This window comes from Sturnira hondurensis, unplaced genomic scaffold (assembly GCF_014824575.4).
Source record: "Sturnira hondurensis isolate 20B ecotype Veracruz unplaced genomic scaffold, ASM1482457v3 Scaffold0006413, whole genome shotgun sequence".
Classification (NCBI taxonomy): Eukaryota; Metazoa; Chordata; class Mammalia; order Chiroptera; family Phyllostomidae; genus Sturnira; species Sturnira hondurensis.
In genome coordinates this window covers 40,910,249-40,930,573 of record NW_028079044.1, presented here as the reverse complement: position 1 = coordinate 40,930,573, position 20,325 = coordinate 40,910,249, and the positions used below count along the sequence as shown (strand labels likewise).

The following is a 20,325-nucleotide window of genomic DNA, read 5'->3' as shown; positions in this document are numbered from 1 at the left end:
AAAGAATTCCAGTTTGAGAATTATCTTTCTCAGCAAACTTTTAAATGTGCTTTCTTAAATTTTATTCCTAAGAGGTGGTTCTTTAAATCATCTTAAAATGTGTTTAACTCTTGCTGAAAAGAAATTTATGAAAGGAAACGCATTTAGGTAGTCTTAAATTTTTTCATACAGAGTTTCACTGGTTTTGTATTTTCTTTTTTCCTTACTTGAAAATCATTTAGGCTTTTATTCATTTATTCAGTGTAATAAAACCTTACATCTGAATATTGTTTTTGTTTTAAATTTCCTAAGTACTTTCACATCTTCTCAGTTGACTCATAAAAATCTGGAGGGAGATGGAGTAGACATTACCATTTCTCTTATATGAATAAATTTATGTAAAGAGGTCATTTGAATTGCCCACTATTATACTGGTAGCCACCAGCAGGTCTAGATTCCAGACCTTCATCTGGGGTATCCAAGTTACCAAGCTGCCTGCAAAAGTATCCCAAATAAACATATTTATTAATCCCCAATTTATCCATTTTATATATAATTTTGATCTGAACACAGTTAAATATTTTATTACTTAGGGTCAACATATAGCTCAGAACAGGATCATGACCTGCTTAGAGTTTGAACTTAACTTGAGAATCAGATGGGCCACAACTAATTTCCCCAAACCCGGCCACTTGCTTATATGGACACTTTGTCTAATTTGGCAGGAAATATGAAACGTTTTGATCATTGCTTTTTCTTTCTTAATTCAAGCAGCAATAAACTACCCCAGAATGGATGAGTAAATGAATGAATGATGAATAACTTTAACTTCCAACAGAAACATAAATAGTTAAGCCAAGAAATTTTCCAACATGTGGGGCTTTTTATGAAATGACAGTGACCACTTAGAAAATAACATCTCAAAGAACGTAGGCTACTACTTAATTTTCAAGACAATAATGAATAGCATAGTTTCCAGAAACAAGTATAATTTTATAATAAATATAGATTTTATATTATAAAAGAATATTGAATAATACTGTACCGTAGCTGACTTCCAGCTCTAATGTCTTTGCTTCTTTGACTAGGTACCCAGGGGGATTTAAACAAGTAACAGCTGCCCAGCTTCACCAGCAGGATCCAGTGGCTGTGAGTCTGTTGCGTTTGTTATTATTTTCATCAGCGGGAAGGTGGTTCAGACACTGCTGTTTCGGTTATTTTCCTCTTCTAATGTAGCTAGCGTTCAAGGCTGTCAGTTCTTCGCTTTCCCTGTACTACCCGCTTTGATAAGCATTATTTCATTATCATTCAATTCTACACATTTTAAAATGACTTTTTTAGTGTGTTTTGCATTTAGTGAAGGAATTTTGATGCTTTTTAAAAAAAAAGGATTATTTATTTATTTTAGAGAGGGGAAGGGAGGGAGAAAGAGAAAAAGAGAAACATCAGTGTGTGGTTGCCTCTTGCACACGGCCCCCACCAGGGACCTGCACCACAACCCAGGCGTGTGCCTTGACCAGAAATTGAACCGGTGAAACCACCGAGCCACGCCAGTCAGGGCTCTGGTCTTATGTTCTTGCTGACTTTTTTCGTTCATCTGCTTTGTTGATTACCCAAAAGAGCTATATTAATATTTCCATTGTGGATTTGTTCATTTTTTTTCTCAGAGTTTTCAGTTTGTCTTTGCATTATTTTGAAGATTTAGCATTGGATAAATTTAAGTTTTGAATTATAACCTTCCTAAATAATCAGGGTATGCACTGACCCTCTTTATTATTCATATCTACTTTATAATAACATCCTCAGAGATTTTTCTTAAATATTTAGTGTCCATTTTATTTTTTTAATATTTTATTTATTTATCTTTAGAGGGGAAGGGAAGGAGAGAGGGAGAGAATATCAATGTATGGTTGCCTCTGGTGGGTCCCCTGCTGGGAACTGGCCTGCAACCCAGGCATGTGCCCTGACTGGGAAACAGCCGCGATCGTGTGGTTCCCAGGCCCGCGCTCAATCCACTGAGCTACACCAGCCAGGGCTATTGTCCATTTTATAACTCATGTGTTGTTAGATTATTACAGATCAAATACAGTATCTTGTTTTAACTGTTAATATATAGTATTGAGACATTATAAGGGCTGCTGATAATGTATACCATAACTGTTAAAATACATTAAAGTTTTGATAGTAAGATGTTTTTAAAATTCAAGCTTATATTTTATTTATGTATGCTCACTGTACACTAGGAGGCAGTATAGTCCAACTTTTTGGTGTTAAGAATTTGGCCTTGGGTAATATTGTAGTAATTGTTTCAAACTTTTTTTGTAATCAAAGAATGAAACATTTGATGGAGGCTTGCCAAACATTTCAGAGTTAAAACCACTTGAATTATTAGATCATTAAAAGATCTTACTTTTTTAAAAAGTCTTAATTTTGACTCTGTGTTTTGAAAAAGGGTGGTCAGTTACCTGACTCCACTCCTGTTTGTCTGGAGCTACAAGTCCCTGCCAACAGATGGTTGTCGAGTCAGTACTTCGTGTGTGTGGCTTGTAAGAGAATTTGTTCCATAATGCATTTGCATTCTTCTGATTATTGGTACAGTCTTGGAATATTATTTGTAAGATGCATAATTAATAAATTTTAATGGTTATTAGGGGGTTATTAAATATTTCAGAATATTTTAAATTACATAGATTATTAATTCTAAACTTAAATAAATATGTTGAGTCAGCCCTTTCCTTCCATCCTTTATCCCTTTGTCATGTAGTTTATTTTCTTTACGAGTGTTTGTGTCCGTACATTTTTCTTTGAACATGGTTCCTTTCCTATGTTTCTCCCCCTCTTATAGTTACTTAATAAAGTGATTTTGCCTGAATTAAGTGGCCCATGGCCTGGGTTACCAAACATCTGAGGAAGGTCTTTAATATTTGCCAACCTCAGCTTGTATTCTCTTTCTCGCTTTTGGACTTTTTCAAAGCTCGTGCCTCAGTCTGTGCAGCTGGAGGGAGCTGATTGTATGGGCAGGTTGTGTCCCGTTGATGTCAGGTGTGTGTGTTTGTGCGTCTGTCTTTTGTCTCCCCTGTCAGCTTGGGGCCTTTCCGCATTTTGTAGCTTTTCCTAATTTGACTGTTAAGTTTGCCTTTTTTTTAATAGGGCAGGTTTTTAAAGTACCAACTTGTTAATTCAAGTAAGTACAACTAAATTGTTTAAGAACATGTAAACCAAATGCCATGTAATCTTACTGACAGAATAAAATGGCTAAGAAGCTGATTTCAGAGGCTATGCTGACTTCCATATCCAGAAAAGATGTTGAGTAGTCCTAACATTGTCAGTTTCTGTTGAAGTCTTTTTAAAACGTTAAACGTCATAAAGACTAAGTCCGAGGTCAGTGCTGTCCCATAGAAATCTCTCCCATGGTGGACATGTCCCTGACTGCACTGTCAGCTGTGGTACCCACCAGGCTCCTGAGCACGTGGAGAGCAGCCAAGTGACTGTGGAGCTGAGTTTTCTGTGGCTTTTAATTTTAACAACATAAATCCATTTTTAAGTAAGTCTTCAGAACATAAAGTTCTGGCAGCACTAACCTAGAAAATAGATGGAAAAGATACATGAGATGTCATTAGCTTGCATGTGCAGAAAGGTTCTGATGAGAAAATAAAAGAAACAGGAAGTTCTTTTATAGTGAAACCCTGTTCTGACATGTATTGTCTTAGGGCATTTATCTTTAATACATGTGAAGTTATATTTTTGCAGTGTGAGTCCAGATGATAAAAATCTCTGTAACACTCCACGTGTCTCTTTGACAGTTTTATGAGGGGTTCCGCACATATTTGTGTATATTATAGTGATGGTTCAGTAGAGAGAAGGGACTTCCTGTCTTCCTGAGAAGTCAGGAAGTGAAACACGTGGTGGGTGTGATTGCGTGGACTGTGTGTCTGTTGGGGGGGTGGGGCACACTGCCTGGTTTGGATTCCAGGGTGAACACTTACTGTGACATTGGGGGAGTTCTGTCATCTCACTAAATGCTTTTTCAGCTGTGAAAGTGAGACTCAGTGGTAAACAAGGTAGCAAATGTGATGAATGCACTGACCACTGTACACACGGCAAGTTGTCAGTGAATGTGAGCCGTTACCATTGCTGCAGATGCATGGCCTGTGGAGTCGGTCCGTGACCGTAGGATCAGCCTAGTTTGGGAGCTGGAAGCCGATCTCCCACTTGGAAGACACAGGATCACTGCGGCCTCTCTAGGTTCCGCTCTGTTCACTCCCTGGTAGATTATTTGAGCCACAAGCGTTTGCCAAAGCTTAGAGGATTTCTTCTTAGTTCAGCTAGAATTGGCACACATGTAGGTTATTAATCTCTCTTTTTTTTGTCATTGTTCTGAATTAAAATAAACAAATAGAAGCGACAGAAAAATAGGAATGTACAAAGTAATAAAAAAGTGCCTTTTCCTTTGCTGCCACGTACCTGCTCGGGTCTCAGTTTCTTTCCCTTCGTATTCCTGCTGAGGCTTAGCCCACTTGTTTTCATCACTATGGCTAATTATATCTGCCTTCTTTATGTCACATGATACTTTTACTTTACTGGGTCCTACGTATATGTTTTCCAGATTGTAAAGCTAGCTACTTACGGCATGCTGCCCAAAAACCTGCACAGAAGGACCATGATGCAGCGGCTACATCTCTTCCCAGACGAGGTGAGCCAGTGGTCAGAGGCCACGATGCTTTGCCTAAATCTCACCTTTTCAAATAATTGCCAGACTTCTTTTCTTTTCTTTTTTTTTTTCCCTCCATGTCCCCCCATTCACAATACAGACCAGGCAAAGGGCCTGGGCTGAGGTGTATATGGGGTAGGTTTACTCTGCCTCCTCTTCCTGTACAGGCAGTGTTAGAACACAGCCTGTGGTAAGCACCAGGAGGCCTAAAATAATTGCCACAAGTCTGTTAATTTCTGTTTTTTCATTGTAATAAAATGTACTGCTTTTTTTGGACAAGAAACTGTAATCAGAGCTCCTGTTAAATTGGGGGTACTCTAATGATGTCATCAACTATAAAAAAAACTGTGCATTTAGTTTGCATCATGTTGACCAGTAGTAAAAATTCTGTGAATGATGGATTAGTAACTTAGTTTTGGTTGCTAATTAGGTCTCATGATTTACCTTTAGGATATAATGTCCCTACTCAAAAGTATTCATCTAAAAAGTACTTGGGAAAAAGTACAAACACTTGTATTTATACTTTTTAAGTGTTTATACTTTTATACTTTTATAAAAGTATAAAAAGTATAATTATTATACTTTATACTTTTATAAGTGTTTAGCTTTTCTCTTTAGTACCATATAATGTAACACCAGAAGTTCTGTAATAGAATAGTCAACTCCAGGCTCTGGAATTAGGTTGTCTGGATTAGAATTCATGCCCCCGCCCCGTTCACTGATTTCATGGCCATGGACTAGTTACTCATTATCTCGGTCTCCTCATCCGTGAGCTGGGTGTAATGATAGTACCCACTGCGAAGGCCGTCGTAAGGGTTAAGTGAGACAGCACTTACAGAGCTTAGGTCAGGGCCTGGCACGGGAAGTGCTGGTTGCTGTCATTGCCATGGTTATGATTATTGTCCTCACAGCTCCTACTGGAGGAGTAATGTGGAAATTCATTCCAAAATGTGAAGTCATACCCACAATCGAAGCCACTTGTGTGTTCTGCTGTTAGCACGAACAGCATAAGGGAACTATTCATGCTTTTATCAGAATGGTTAATTTATTACCTTTGCTTTGTATGAATACGTAAAATGATTTTCACCGCTCACTTTCCCTGGAGGGGCCAAGTACGGGAGCAGTGTCACCAAAGTGTAAATGGCCCTCATGAAATCATAAGAATTTAAAAACTTCTGTTTCCGATTATCTTTTATAAACTATACTTTCTAAAATACACAAAATATTTATCCCAGTTTTAAGGTAGTCGGGTTTCAGAATAGATGTTTTAAGTGTTCGAGGTAGTTTAGTTGAACGCAAATTACGTAAGTAATTTCCGACTCTAAAATAAATGAGCCCGCTTTCCCAAGAACGGACTGTTACATAAACCTTGACAACACTCCTTATTGTTGAGTCTTGGGAAACAGGCCCTAACGCTTTGCGGTGGAAGTTCACAATGGCGCGACCCATGAGGAACCTGGCAGTTAGGAAACGTTTCGCAGAATACACACGTAAGGAGAGTCCTCCCTGACCCGGCAGTCTCGTTCACGGCAATAGTCAGGAAATATACAAGATGATAGCTTTTATATTATTATTTATTATAATAAAGTAATAGAAGTAAATGTTTATTCATAGAAAATTGGACACAGCGTGATAGGCATTTAGTTGAGTATTATGCAGTTATAAAAACAGAATGACAAATATTGCTGTGACTTGATAAGTACTGTTTATTTTTTCAGGATATATTGTTTTTTTTTAAATATATTTTATTGATTATACCATTACAGTTGTTCTATTCCCCCCCTTCAATCCCTTCCACCCACACCCTCCCTCCCCCACCATTCTGCCCCCCTTAGTTTATAACCACGTGTCTCAAGTTCTTTGGATTCTGTATTTCCCCCACTATTCTCGCCCTCCCCCCTATCTATTTTCTACCTACCATCTATGCTATTTTCTGTGCCTTCTCCCCCCTTCTCCTCCTCCCACCCCCCTGTTTCTAACCCTCCATGTGTTCTTCATTTCTATGGTTCCACTCCTGATCTAGCTGTCCTCTTGGTTTGCTTTTGTTTTAGGTGTGGTTGTTAATAGCTGTGTGTTTGCTATCCTTTCACTGTTAATATTTTTCATCTTCTTTTTCTTATATAAGTCCCTTTAGCATTTCATATAATAAGGGCTTGGTAATGATGAACTCCTTGAACTTGACCTTATCTGAGAAGCACTTTATCTGTCCTTCCATTCTAAATGAAAGCTTTGCTGGATAAAGCAATCTTGGCTGTAGGTCTTTGGATTTCATGACTTGGAATACTTCTTTCCAGCCCCTTCTTGCCTGTAAGGTCTCTTTTGAGAAATCCGCTGACAGTCTGATGGGTACTCCTTTGTAGGTGACTGTCCCCTTATCCCTTGCTGCTTCTAGGATTCTCTCCTTCATTTTGGTCTTGGCTAATGTAATTATGATGTGCCTTGGTGTGTTCCTTCTTGGGTCCAACTTCTTTGGCACTCTCTGAGCTTCCTGGATTTCCTGGAAGTCTATTTCCTTTGCCAGACTGGGGAAGTTCTCCTTTATTATTTGTTCAAATAAGTTTTCCACTCGTGGCTGTTTCTTTCCCCCTTCTGGTACCCCTATAATCCGGATGTTGGAACGTTTAAAGATGTCCTGGAGGTTCCTAAGCCTCTCCTCATTTTTTTGAATTCTCATTTCTTCATTCCTTTCTGGTGGGATGTTTTGTTCTTCCTTCTGGTCCATTCCATTGATTTGAGTCCCAGTTTCCTTTCCATCACTATTGGTTTCCTGTGCATCTCCCTTCATTTCAATTAGTTTAGCCTTCATATGTTCCTCTAATTTGTGACTTTGTTCCTCTAATTTGTGACTATAATCTACCAGTTCTGTGAGCATCCTGATAAATAGTGTCCTGAATTGTGCTTCTGAGAGGCTGGCAATTTCTCGGTCGCTTAGAGTTATTGGCTCTGGGACTTTGAGTTCTTCTTGTGCCATCTTTCGGGTTGTTCGTGCCTGTTCCATAGCAGGATCAGAGCCCTAAAATGTTCACTAGAACAGGGCAACTAAGTCGCTGTGTTGTGACGCTGTATGTGGGGGCGGGGTCAAAGAGGGACTCTGGCGTCCTGTCCGCCACGGCTCTCACCGGTGCCGCAGTTGCTGCCGTCACCGGGCCCACGCGTTTCATCCCACTGCACGCGAGTGTGCCACCGCCGTCAGCCCTCGCCCCCTGGGGCCTGCGTGGTCTATCTCACTGTGCACGAATGTGCGCCCGCGGTCTGCCCCGCCCCCCAACTGGTTCTCGTCTGCCTGTGCGCCTGGGTCGGGGGCCCTGTCCTGCCCGACCCTGCTCGCTGCTGGCTCCGCCCCTCTTACCGTCCCCGTTGAACGGTTAGATGTAGTCGGAGTTCCATATAATTCAATTTTCTGTCCTTTGGTTGTGTCTTTGTTTCTCCAAACCTTTGTTTTATTCAAACTTGGTTGTGGGAGAACGCACAGTGTTTCCACCTATGCCTCCATCTTGGCGGAAGTCCCAGGATATATTGTTAAGTGAAAAAAAGCGGGGTGGAAAAGCGTGTAGATAGCCTACCGCCCTTTGCATGCGTATAATCAGACGCATGCTCCCAGTCCGTACCGCATCTGCTTCCTGGTGTGTCAGGGGCACAGGAAGGGTAGGTGAGGAAGAGGAGTTGGCAGCTTGCTGGTGCGTGGGCGCAGAGGCTGGGCGGGGACAGGGAGGAGAGAGAAATACTTTTTGGAGAGTACCTTTCAGGGCTTTTTTACTGTAACTTTTTGAAGGTCTTATATATTCATAAGATAAAATGACAGCATGAACAGATGTTAGCACAGCAGTGCCTGGATCTTGTTTTCTAAATGCTGTTCCCAGTGAGAGGAGCCTGGTTCTGCTTAGGAAAATGACTGATTTGGGGTCTGACGCAGAAAAACGACGGCGTTACAACAGAGTACACTGATGCCAATGGTAAAGTAGTAAGTGACAGAAAGCTATTAGGCTGTGCTCAAACACCAAAGGAGAAATGTCCAAAGAACATAGGAGGCAGCTGAACGTGCTGCCCACCAACCACATACGGGACTGTGTTCGCCTTAAAATGAACAGTCATAATGATGGACTGTGTTGAATAAAAACAAAAATCTTTGAGCCCACAACGATGTTCTAAAAATTGCTTTTAACTTGTTATAGTTTGTCATCTTCTCTCAGGAAAAGGCAAAGCTCTTCTCTAGAGAAGAATGTCATCTAAAAATGTAGGAATAATACTGAGTTAGAAGAGAGACCATTATCAGTATTCCCGTGGTCATCAGGTAAAAGATTATTGTATTTATAGAATGGAGTGTTTATGGCTTCAACATCATGCAACAGAGTACGTACTATTTGGAAGAGGAAAGATACTTTTACGTTAAAGATGTCTGGTAGGCAGACACGAACCATAACAGGAGACCACACATACCATCAGTGTGGGATGGACTGACTTTATGTCTTCTCCGGAGCATGGACCGCAAGCCTGTCGCACCGGACGGAGTAGACCCAGTGCGTACATTCATTGGATGAGGAATCATGAGAGTGAGCCAGGCGGTGCCTTTTTGCAGTTGGAAGGAGTGGAATAAATTAAACAATATATTTTTAAAACATAGTGACCTAATAGTTTTCAGAAGTGAAGATGTCTAATTTATCATGAGAGATAGGATGTCTTTCAAGATTAAAATATAAAGTGTATTATGGTAGAGAGATTTCTTATTGATCCTAATGTACTTTTTAGGGATTTTTTCAAAGTTTATTTTATTATTTTACAAATAGTGCTTTTTAAATTATTTTTAATACTTAGTGTTACTGATTTAGTACTAAGGCCTACGTCTTAAGAAAATTAAGCCTAAATGTGTGTTTAATCCAGAGTATACCAGAAGATATTCTTCAGAATCTAGTGGAAGAGCTGCCACAACCACGAAAGGTGCCCAAACGCCTGGACGAATACACACAAGAGGAGGTGGACGCTTTCCCCCGGCTGTGGACCCCGTGAGTCTTTCCCTTCCTTGTCTTGGTTCTCGGTGCTCGCTTTTTAAAGCTGAGTTTAGCTTCCCCTCTTTCCTTAAATGGTAAGGCCCTTGAGGTGGAAAGATTGGATTCTTTCTGACTCCTTGGATGCTCGGCAACTTCTGCCTACAGATAAATTCTAGGTGTTGATATTAGAACCAGACGTCTCTAACTGTTAAGACCTTGCTGGCTAAGTGCTAGGGTGTTCATGGGTGCCTGTAGTGGTCACATAGGTTGTCTGGGTGACATTACTTGAATCAACTGGAATCTCATGGAATGATGAATAAATTGTCATTACCTAGAACAAAGTGATTTGCCATTTTCCAGGTGGTTTCACTAAGCCAAGAATATTATTCACTGAAAAGGCAGTAATTCTGGATACTTACAGTCTTTATCCAAACTGAAAAAACACAACACTCTTCCCCTCCTCAGCTTCCCTGAGGTCTGGGAAGCTGCTTAGCTTGGACGTACTGTGTCTCGTCTCATTGTTATTAATTCTTTGCCTGGCCCATCAGGCTCTCTGTGACCTGGCTTCCTCCTGTCCCTTCAGCTGAAATTCGTTCTGCTCCACCACACAGTGCAAACAATAGCAGACTATTTAAGATTGGCAGTCTTTTTATGCAATTTAATTATTCCTGGCCCTTGCTCTGCTATTACTTCTGCATAAATCGAGTCCCTTACCATATCATCTGGGGTAACTCTTATTCTTTGGACAAGATCAAGTGTCATCTCCTTTAAGAACCTTTGCCTGAATATCAGGGCCAGGCTCATTGCCCAGCGTCTTCTGCTGTGGCACCTGCTGGGACGCTGTCATCACCACATTCTGCTCTTCAGAAGAGCAAGGCTGTGTCGTGGTCACTGCTGCGTCCCCAGGGCACACACCAGCACTTCACGTGGCAGAGCCTCCAGAGTTTACAGAGTGTGCACGGTCTGCAGAGAGCCACACGTCCTCATTGCGTGACCTGCACAAGGCAGCGCATCTTCAGCTAGGTGCTGCCCTGTGTCTGCAGGTCCTCTCTCTCAGACAGTTTGTGAGAAGCTGAGCCTCCCCAGCATCGGCTCATGTCCAGGAATCTCACCATTGACTCTTACTATTGCACATAGATGTATATCTTCAGACTGTCCACATGGAAGTATTTAGGGTATTTTGTTTCAATCATTTTGATTTTGCTGACTTGTGTCAGGGTTCTCCTGCACTAAATGTGCAAGTGATAAGCAAAACAATATTATCAATGATCACCCATTGAGCACTTTCCACTTGCCTGGTGCTGTGCTGGTAGTTTACACGATTGTATCTCATTCTCTCTACAGGACAATAAGATAAGTATATTATTCCTATTTCTAAGAGTAAGCCAAGGATCAGCAGGTTTGTGGTACAGCCTTTGAACCTATCTGATTGCAAAGCTTGTGTTCTTTTCACAGAAATTACCATTAAAGAAATTACTTAATGTGGTTTCATTTATTCAGTTCTAGCTCCTAATTAGCCTAGGTCATGGTCCCCACCACACTGTGGGAGTGCCTCTTGTTGCCTCTTGTATCTCACGTAAATGTACTTCGCGGTGAGCCATGTGTAGTTCCCAGATAGTCTGCTTTAAGAAGTTGGCTCCTAAAAACACATTCTAAGTAGGTCCCTGAAGTTTTGATAGGTTACTGTGCTCTGCAGAGTTCTCTACACCTGAGTGGGTGTCGTACCTGATTGTCTTACAGAAACATCATCGTTAATGAACTCATAGACCTAACCAAAGGGACATGGTCCTTTTCTTTTAAACCCGAAATACCAAAGGTGTTATTTAATCAAGTAAATTATCAAACCCATTACGCACCTAGAGTTATATATTATGAATATTCTAAAGTACATTTTAAATCAGTCACACCAGGCAGTATATTACCACCAATTATTTTTAATGTCATTATAGTGAAAGAATACTCAAAATGCCCATTTTAATAAGTGATTCCTGTTCATTTAAAACTGACTAGGAAGGTGACTGAGCACCTTTGTAATATGAATGGAATTAGAAAAGGCTTTCCTATAATTATTTTAAAATAAACTTCCAGAAAACTTAGAACATTTCATGTATTTTTTAACTTCTTTTTTTTAGATTTTATTTATTTTTAGACAGGGGAAGAGAGGGAGAGAAATACCAGTGTGTGGTTGCCTCTCGAGCATCCCCGACTGAGGACCTGATCTGCAGCCCAGGCGTGTGTCCTGACCAGGACCCGAACTGGCGACCCTGTGGTTTGCAGGCCAGCACTCAGTCCACTGAGCCACACCAGCCAGGGCCCTTCCGTGCATTTCCAGCTAGTACTCTGGGAATGTATTTTCTTGCCCTTCCTGTTTATTCCAGATTTCCCTGTAGCGAGAATATGTATCAGATACCAGGCTTTCCTTTTTCTATTAAAGTCGTGATCGTTCCTCACAAGTAGCCACACAACACACGGTGTGAGGCAAAAGTAGGTTTACAGTTGTGAGTACGTGAAACACAGAATTTATACTTGTAGTATTATTTATTGTATTATTTTCCATACAAGCAACTGTAAACCTACTTTTCCTCCAGTCTGTATATTAACCCATGTTCCCAAAATCATAAGGTGCATACACACGTGTTGAAATTCGAGGATATAACGTGATACAGGTATACTAATTTTTATGCATAAGTCATTTAACATTTTATTGTCCTGCATATTCGCACTGATATCAAGTCTAATTAGTTTTTTATTGTCATGGAACATGTGTAATGAGGAAAAAATTGGCATTTTTGGATTAACCAAAAATCGGTTATCTAAGAAACAGATGATCTGTTAGTTTGGGACTATGTAGTAGAACTTCCTACGGTGATGAAAAAACTCTCAGAGCTGTCTGATGTGGTAGCTCTTGGCCGCATTCGGCTCCAGAGTACTTAGACGGAGCTGGTGTGACTAAGGAACTAAATATTTAATTGTATGTACTTTTAATTAAGTTTAATTTCAGTAGCCTCCTGTGGCTAGTGACTGCCTTAATGGACTATGCCATTTTAGGTGTTTGCAATGTCATAAAGTTTTAGTATTAAATGTTATATACATTAGAAGTAAAACATTTGAAGTACCGTGCAATGCAGTCCATTAAAAATAGGATTTCTTATTACTGGGATATTTGCTTTCAGGAGAAAAAAAATTCTCCTTTTGAAGAAGGAACTTACTTAAAATATGGTTTTGTTCCACCCAGAATAGCCAAGCCGAGAACCTGTCTTTTTTTTGAGTGTAGTAGCTGGAATGTGTCCAAGAGAGACCTGGTGGGGGTCTGCAGAGACTGGACTGAAACGGACGCACCTGGACTGCGCCATCAGAGAACAGACACAGAACAGCTTGCTTTGGCTCTTGTGTCCCTAGCAACTAAACTTGAAATATATTTATAATATAAAAATGTGCATTTTGTCATTGGAACCATCATTGGCTTTTTGTTAGTATTAGTTTTTCTATTAGACACAAAAAGCTTTTGAGCTAGTACAGCAATTTTCAAACTGAGCTGTGGACTGAGTTGGTGACTGACAAAATTGTTGTAATCTTAATTAAAAGCAACTGTTGTTGGAATTTATTTAAATTATTTTAAACTACTCACAAAAGGTGGATTCTCTCAGGCCTAAGTTTTCAACATACATGGAATTTTTTTATGCCAGTTGTTTAGTCATTTTCAAAACGATGGTAGAAAAGAAGGAAAAGCTGATTTTTTAAATGAGAGAACTATAAATACTTTTTATAACTACAAACCATTTCTCCTGTGAGACGTACCGCCTGTAGCGAGACCACGGAGGTGAGAAGCATCAGTGGGGTTGCCTTTCCTACGCGCCCCGACTGGGGCTAGAACCCACACCCTGGGTGTGTGCCTGAGGCGCAGACTTGCCACTTTCTGCTGTGTGGGACGGCGCTTCAACCAGCTGAGCCACTTGGCCAGGGCTAACCTCACTTCTGAAATGAACGGATATACTGGTGTGTTCATATTTTTTATATCTCATGCTTTGTAAATTGTGTTATCCTATGTTATGAAGTTATAGTTTGGGTTTCTTGGTGGTGCCCAGAAGGTGTGCATTCGCCATGTGTAAGCGGTGACGGTGGGGCCACACTCAGAACTCATTTCTCAGAGAAAACGATAGCACTGCCCTCTACGCACAGCTCAGTTGTCTGCAGGTGCAGCTTTCCAATGGTTAACTCATTTTATTACTGTCAATAATTATTTCCATAATCATTGCAGTTTTGCCAACACATTACAAAACCACAGTAATCATGGAAATTATAATGCTGGTACTGTGTTGGAAACTTTTCATTATGTAGGTTAAAAATAAAACTTGGATCATTTTAAGCTCTTTGTTTTCATTTTTAAAAAATTCTGTAGGAGAGCTTTTTTTAGTAAAAAACTAGGTACGTGGAAATTTTCAACTTCAGTTGCTTCACATTGTCCCCAGCAATAAAACCAAAAAAGAAATGGATTTTTATTTCTCAATTGTTAAATCAGTAATGTTTTATCTTAATCAAAACCGTCACTTTTGTAGAGAGGTCAAGTGTAGAAAGTTTCAGCATCAATAAACACTTGAAAAGGGATGTTTATCATGAAAACCCTTGTTCCTGTAGGGTGTGAAATGCTCATTGTGGAGGTGGCCTCAAGGGAGCCAGGGTGGTGAGGGTGAAAGGGAGGAGGCATGAGGATGACCCCCACCAGCCCATACTCTTCTGAAAGGAGGATTAGGTGTGGGGCCCAGGTGGCAAACACAAGGCCCGAGGCAGAATCCAGCCCTCCGCCTTGTTTTGTCCGGCCAGGCACCTTACTTCACCCAGCGGCAGCCCCAAGCTCCTTGCCCCTAGTTAAGGAGTAGTTACATTTATACAGTCCTAAATTACATTCAGCCCTTTGAAGGCAACTGCCAGGCTGATGTGGCCCCCGGTGAAAATGAGTTTGACACCCCTGGTGAATAAGCAATCCAGGCAGCTGTGGGGGAAAAAAAGCGGGTTCCAGATGCCGGGGCGTTAGCACTGGAAGGGGGACCTGGTGAGCCTCCTGGCCAGCCTGGAGCTCTAGAAGACAGCAAAGATTTAAGCCTAGTGCATGTCGTCTGATACAAAAGCTATTAATCCTAAAAATGTGCCCAGTTTTAGCTTAATTCATAACCGGAAAAAAACTTCTTGCTTATGCCTTTATAAAATGTGCTTCAGTTTAAAAGACTTAATTAAAGACACTGGAGAAGGACTTTACCTTTTCAAAACCCATGAGCAACTAGGATCAAGACATCTTCAAGATTTTCCATAATTTCATGCTAGTCTAGTCATGTGGCATTTTCCTACAAGATTTAACTTAATTTGCTGCTCTTCAGAGTCAGAAGTTATTAGCTGGACTTGGGGAGCAAAGTTACATTCCAACTTTCCCATTCATTTTAACCAACTCAGCATTGGCTTAAACCATATACCATATACCTCAGTATTTCCAGTGCAAAATTTTGCTCAAATTAGGCATTCTAAATTGTTCTGAACTGTGCTATTGGATGTGAACAGATTAGAACTAGTTAAAACAAAAAGCAGTCTCTATTTAAATGACCCAAATCAAATCACTTACAGCGCTTACTGCCAGAATTTAGAACTTTAATATCATAATTAAATGTAAAGATTCCTGTTTTAATTGGAGAAACAACAATATGATATAGACACATTTTTAACCATCTTATGAGTTCATTATTTTTTGTTTGTTTGTTTTCAAAGTGCTGTTGAACTTTTTCTAATCAGGCCGGTGGCGCAGGGCCAGGGGAAACAAGGGTAAAGGTGCCGTCACTCTGCCTCCCTGTTACCCAGACAGGCCTGTGTGATGTCCCGGTGTCCCTGGAGGGCCTGATCCCAGACATGTTCATCTACACAGTGGAAGTGACGTGAAAGCCAAACTGCCCTTTTACTGTTTGTAAGATTGCTCCACGGTCCAGATTTTCGTGTAGTCTTAACTGCTTTGTCGGAGTAATCACTACATGGAGAAACACTGCTGTAGAAATGAAAAGACGTAAGACCTAAGGGAGAATAAAATATTTTTCAGATTTATTTCACTTCAGTCATACCCAATTTCATAGACTTGACTGAAATTCGGATGCTTTTTTTCCTTAGAAAATACATTAACTTAATGGGGCAAGTAATATTGTGTGTCTCTAATTGAATGGTGGCACAAACTGTGTATTTTACGGCTTTATGTTTCATTCTATTCACAAACCAAATGGATTTCTTACCATTTCACAATAAAAACTGAAATCTCCTAGAAGATTCTTCCTGAAATCAAGGTGTATTTTTATGGAAATATCCCATTTTCAGAATAGTACTCATGTGTTGGCCTCCATCATTTCCGTGTCCTGATTTCAGCGTCCGAAGGTTTGAGGTGTGCTTGTGTCACTGACGAGTGGCAGGCAACATTTTGCAAAAGCTCCTGAGAGGTTCCCTGAGGTCATTTTCAAAGACTGTTATTATTTACAAATATATTAAGCTTATATAATATTATCCTTTATTTTAAAACTTCATAATTTGTTCCTCATGAAACAATGACAAAGAATTAAAGCATTTATAGACTATAAATTCACCCTTCAGTTCTCTGACAAAAGATTAAGCCATGTCATTAAAGTTTCAAATAACAATTAATCATCCATAGCGTAAAAACCAGATGCCGGGTTTCTTGCTTTTGAAAATTATTTAATAAAGAGATGAGGTAGATCTAAACACAGAGCCAGGATAGCAACATGCTCTGAGAATTCAGTTCTGATTAATTAGGGTTGCCATGTATGGATTAGCAACTTTTAAAAAACCCAAATACGCTGGTAGCTATCCAGTTACCAAAACTCCACGAACTACAACGGAATCTTTCTTTGATGATAGATAGCAAAGGAATTTCACTATCCGATGCACATTACCATAATTAAAAACCACGCATTGTTGTATCGGAAGGGCGTAAAGCCACCTGTGAGTAACGTCCTCTAGTGGGTGAAGAGCCAGGAAGGTTATATGTCAACTGGAACCGTCTTTGGCCAAGGAGGGAGTTGGTGACCCTGTTAGACACAGCACAGTCTAGAAATTTCTTACAGAAGGTGTCTCTTTTGCTTCTTCAACGTCTTCAGATGGTCATCTCCTCTTCCACATGAACAGCTCAGTGAGGTCTCAGAAGAACCCTGGCTAGTCAGTCCGTGGTCTGCAGGCCAACCGCCTTGCATTGTGTGAGAGCAGGTAGGAAACGCGGAATCACAAGCTCCTCTAGACTCCTTGAATCAGAATGTGCGTTTTCGCAAGAGCCCAAGTGATTGGCGTGCGCCCCAAAGTTTGGGGAGCAACTCAAGAAGGTAGCCCTCCCCTCCCCTTCTACCATCTTGGATTTCTTCTCTTAGTGGAAGGGAGTAAGCAGTACAGCACATCGTGTGTGTGCCTGCTCTCCTTTGTGTGTGGGTACAGAGAAAGAGACACAGATTTCGTGCAGAAACCTCGCTTTTTCTTCACGAGCGCACCTCCTAAAGCCACATAATAGTAAACATTAGCAATGCGAGTTGATGTTTCTAGGTAGGCCAAAATCTAAAGTGTCTAGACACTTGGCCGTGATATTCCCATGCCCTGCTCCCCAGAAGCAAATTAACTTGTAGAGGATCCTGATCACTTATCAGTAGAAAGAGGAAAGGATGAGTCTGTAAACAAACGACATTTTCAAGGAAGTCACTATACCCTAATGACAAATATCTTACAAGCATCCATTACGTGCTGGGCACTGCTGATTTGATTGTTGGAAGTGTAAGATCAGTGACGTTGGGATCCTGCCTTCAGAGGAACTGGCATCTAGGAGGACTCACGCAGAATGAAACGGTGCTCACATGCACTGGCGCAGTCACTCGCCCCTCCCCCCCCAGCCTCAGTTTTATCAGCAGTGCAATGGACTTGATAACAACGTCTTTCACGATGTCTCGAGGAGGATAAAATGAGATGGTGCTCATAAAGCAGTTATACTTCATGGCATCTAACAAGCACTTGGCACATGTTATTTTCATAAGTGAGGGCAAGTGTACTTTCATAAACGCTGTCGTTGAAGTGTGCACCAAGTTCTCCAGCCGCATCAGAGAAAGGAGCCTAGGAGCCTGGTCGGAGTCAGACCAGAAGGGCTGGGGCGGGCTTCCTGGAGGATCCGAGTCCTGAGGTGGGTACTGAAAGATTAGCCAAGTTCCTTTGAGCAGAGAAAAGGTGAAATATTCCAAACAACAGAAATCTAAAATACCTAAATCAAGGGGCGTGTATGTTTTTTCCTGGGCATTAGCAAGTGGAATAATGGGACCAGGATGGAGAGAGACAAGGTATAGAAAGAATGACTTAGGAAGGTTAGCTGGGGCCGGGTCGTTGCAGGGTTAGGTGTTGAATTCATGGGTGTTTGAACTTGGACAGAGCAGTGCCAGGCTCCTGGAGATTGTTAAGCAGGGCCCCTTGGTGTGTGGAGGTGGATGGGAAAGAATCTCCTCAGAGACCTGGAGATGTTGCCCCTCCAATCGCCAGACCCTGACTGCCAGCCGTGCACCGTGTCCAGATTTCATCAGTCTCCAAACCAAGATTCTTCTCTTCTGACTCTGTCTTTTTCTGCCTGTGTTCCCTATCCTGCAAATTAAATATCATCGCCGCCCACAGAGTCCTTCCAGCTGAAAATGAGCAGCTGTCCTTGCATTTTCACTTCCCAGGGGCTCTTTCCTCCCATCACCTCCCTGGCCTTGGCCCTCTCCCTCCCGGCTACTCGGCTGCTTTGTAGACACTGAACTGTTGTCTGGTCACTGCTCTAGCGGAGACAGAGGCCTCACCTTCATTCTCTCCTCTTTCTGCAAAACATCTTGAAACAAACGCAGGCTTCATCAGGCCCCTTTTGCCTTCAGGTCTGCATTCCTTACAGATGATGCCCTCACACACTTTTCCAGTTTTACTTCTAAATTCCCTTAAAAGGTGCTTTGCCATCTCGCTGTTACTCAGTAAGTCAAGCTCTGTCGTGGAAACACCTAGGCTGTGACGGAGGACATTTAACTTGTGGCAGCGGAGGTGCGGGGGCTCGTTCCGACATCAGTGTCCAGGGTTTCTTGCAGCGGCATCGTTTGTAATCCCGCGAACCAGCCGACGAGAGAATAAATGGTTTCCTCGCGCGTGCCCTTGGCTGACCGCTACGCCTGCACTGAGCCACGTGCCAGAGAAGGAAAGGGTACACGTTGGGGCCACTCCCCACTGTCATATCACACGGCCGTGTCCCAGACTTCAGATGCGTTTTTCACGTTCGCAAAGAGATTTCAAGAACAGGGACAGAATTCTGCAGTTTCTCTTATTCTGCAGCAGCTGATACGGAGGAGCGTATCTGGCTTGTTTCCCACGTCAGCGCCGGGGGTTCTTGGTGTCGGGTGGTAACTTGAAGTGGCGATGCAGCTCGTTTGCACAGCCTCCGGGCTGCTGGGCTGCATAGTCAGGCTGTCTGGTGTCCTGTGATGCGTGTCCCCTTTGAGAAAACACACCGAATGTCCAAAGGGGCTAGATAAGCCGTTCCAGGGCAAACAGAGTTCATCTTTTTATCAGAACTCAAAACTCTCGAATATTTTTACAGCTGTTCCAAAAATATCTAGTTTACTTGTTACTAACTTCCTTCTGAAAATTCCACAGGAGCTCAACACCTTACAAATCCGCTTTGTAGATTACAGGACACTTTATAAATATTCTTTCACATTTTATAATTTCCTTTTCTTCATTGTTATGATTAAACATTTCCTGGTAAATGTTCTTTGTTTCAACTTACTACTAGAAGCAGCTTTCACGTATAATTAATCCTACAAATATATAAGTGAGGAAAAGACCAGTTATGTGTGTGTAATTAAATTATCAGAGTTGCTCTTTATACATTTATTTTGTATATGGGTCCTCATGTAAATTAAATTCAGCATATGTTAATAAAAGGGAAATTACTTATTCAAAGTTTACCTTTATTAGGTAAATCCATATCTTCATAGGGATTTTAAAGATCATAGTAAGCCTTTCTATGAAAAAGACTATAAAGAATACTGTAAAATAGAACACAGAAATTGATTTCAAGTTTGTTAGTTACAAAATCACTCATTTTGGTACAAGGTGGCTTATATGTATACTCTCAAAGATCTGGAGGATGGACACTTAGCCATTGTGCTTTATAAGGATTTGACTTTAGTGCTTTGCACCAAAATTTAGATACAGCCTTTGTGGATATCTCTTGATGAACAGTTACTGTCATGTGAAGTCAGAAAAACAATCTTCCTCCATCAGGCAAGTGAAAGTGAAATAGGATTCATGGAAAGGTGTGTTGCTTTTGTCTTTCAGGCCTGAAGATTTCCGGCTGTAGGAGAGGAAATTGCATAAAACCGCAATGCGGTGATTGAGACTTCCTCCTGCCGCGCCTTTCCTAACCCACGGGCCATGTGAAACATTGCCGCATTGAACAGGAAACTCGTTACGGGTGCTGCAAGTTTGTGGCAAGAGATCAGGAAGGGATCTTCCTTCAACAGGAAGTTTCAAATAAATGTATTTTGTGGAATTGCTTTATCTTGTAATTGGATTTGAATGTTATCAGAGGCGATAAGAATAAAATTGCATACTTGGCTA

General features: G+C 41.2%; 1 protein-coding gene and 1 non-coding gene across 3 annotated transcripts in view; one reads left to right on the top strand and one right to left on the bottom strand.

Moving 5' to 3' along the window:
* Positions 1-20,325, top strand: part of MRPL13 (mitochondrial ribosomal protein L13) — a 33,034-nt gene extending 12,709 nt beyond the window's left edge. For both annotated transcript variants that reach the window (XM_037048461.1, XM_037048462.1), the window contains exons 4-7: positions 1,068-1,128; positions 4,586-4,672; positions 9,569-9,690; positions 20,044-20,325. In XM_037048461.1, the coding sequence (XP_036904356.1) occupies positions 1,068-1,128; positions 4,586-4,672; positions 9,569-9,690; positions 20,044-20,065 (292 nt within the window). In that variant the 3' untranslated portion in view covers positions 20,066-20,325. The remainder of the gene's footprint in view (positions 1-1,067; positions 1,129-4,585; positions 4,673-9,568; positions 9,691-20,043) is intronic.
* Positions 4,766-4,897, bottom strand: LOC118989022 (small nucleolar RNA SNORA51). Its single transcript, XR_005066920.1, has one exon. It is a non-coding gene; the product is annotated as a small nucleolar RNA SNORA51 (small nucleolar RNA).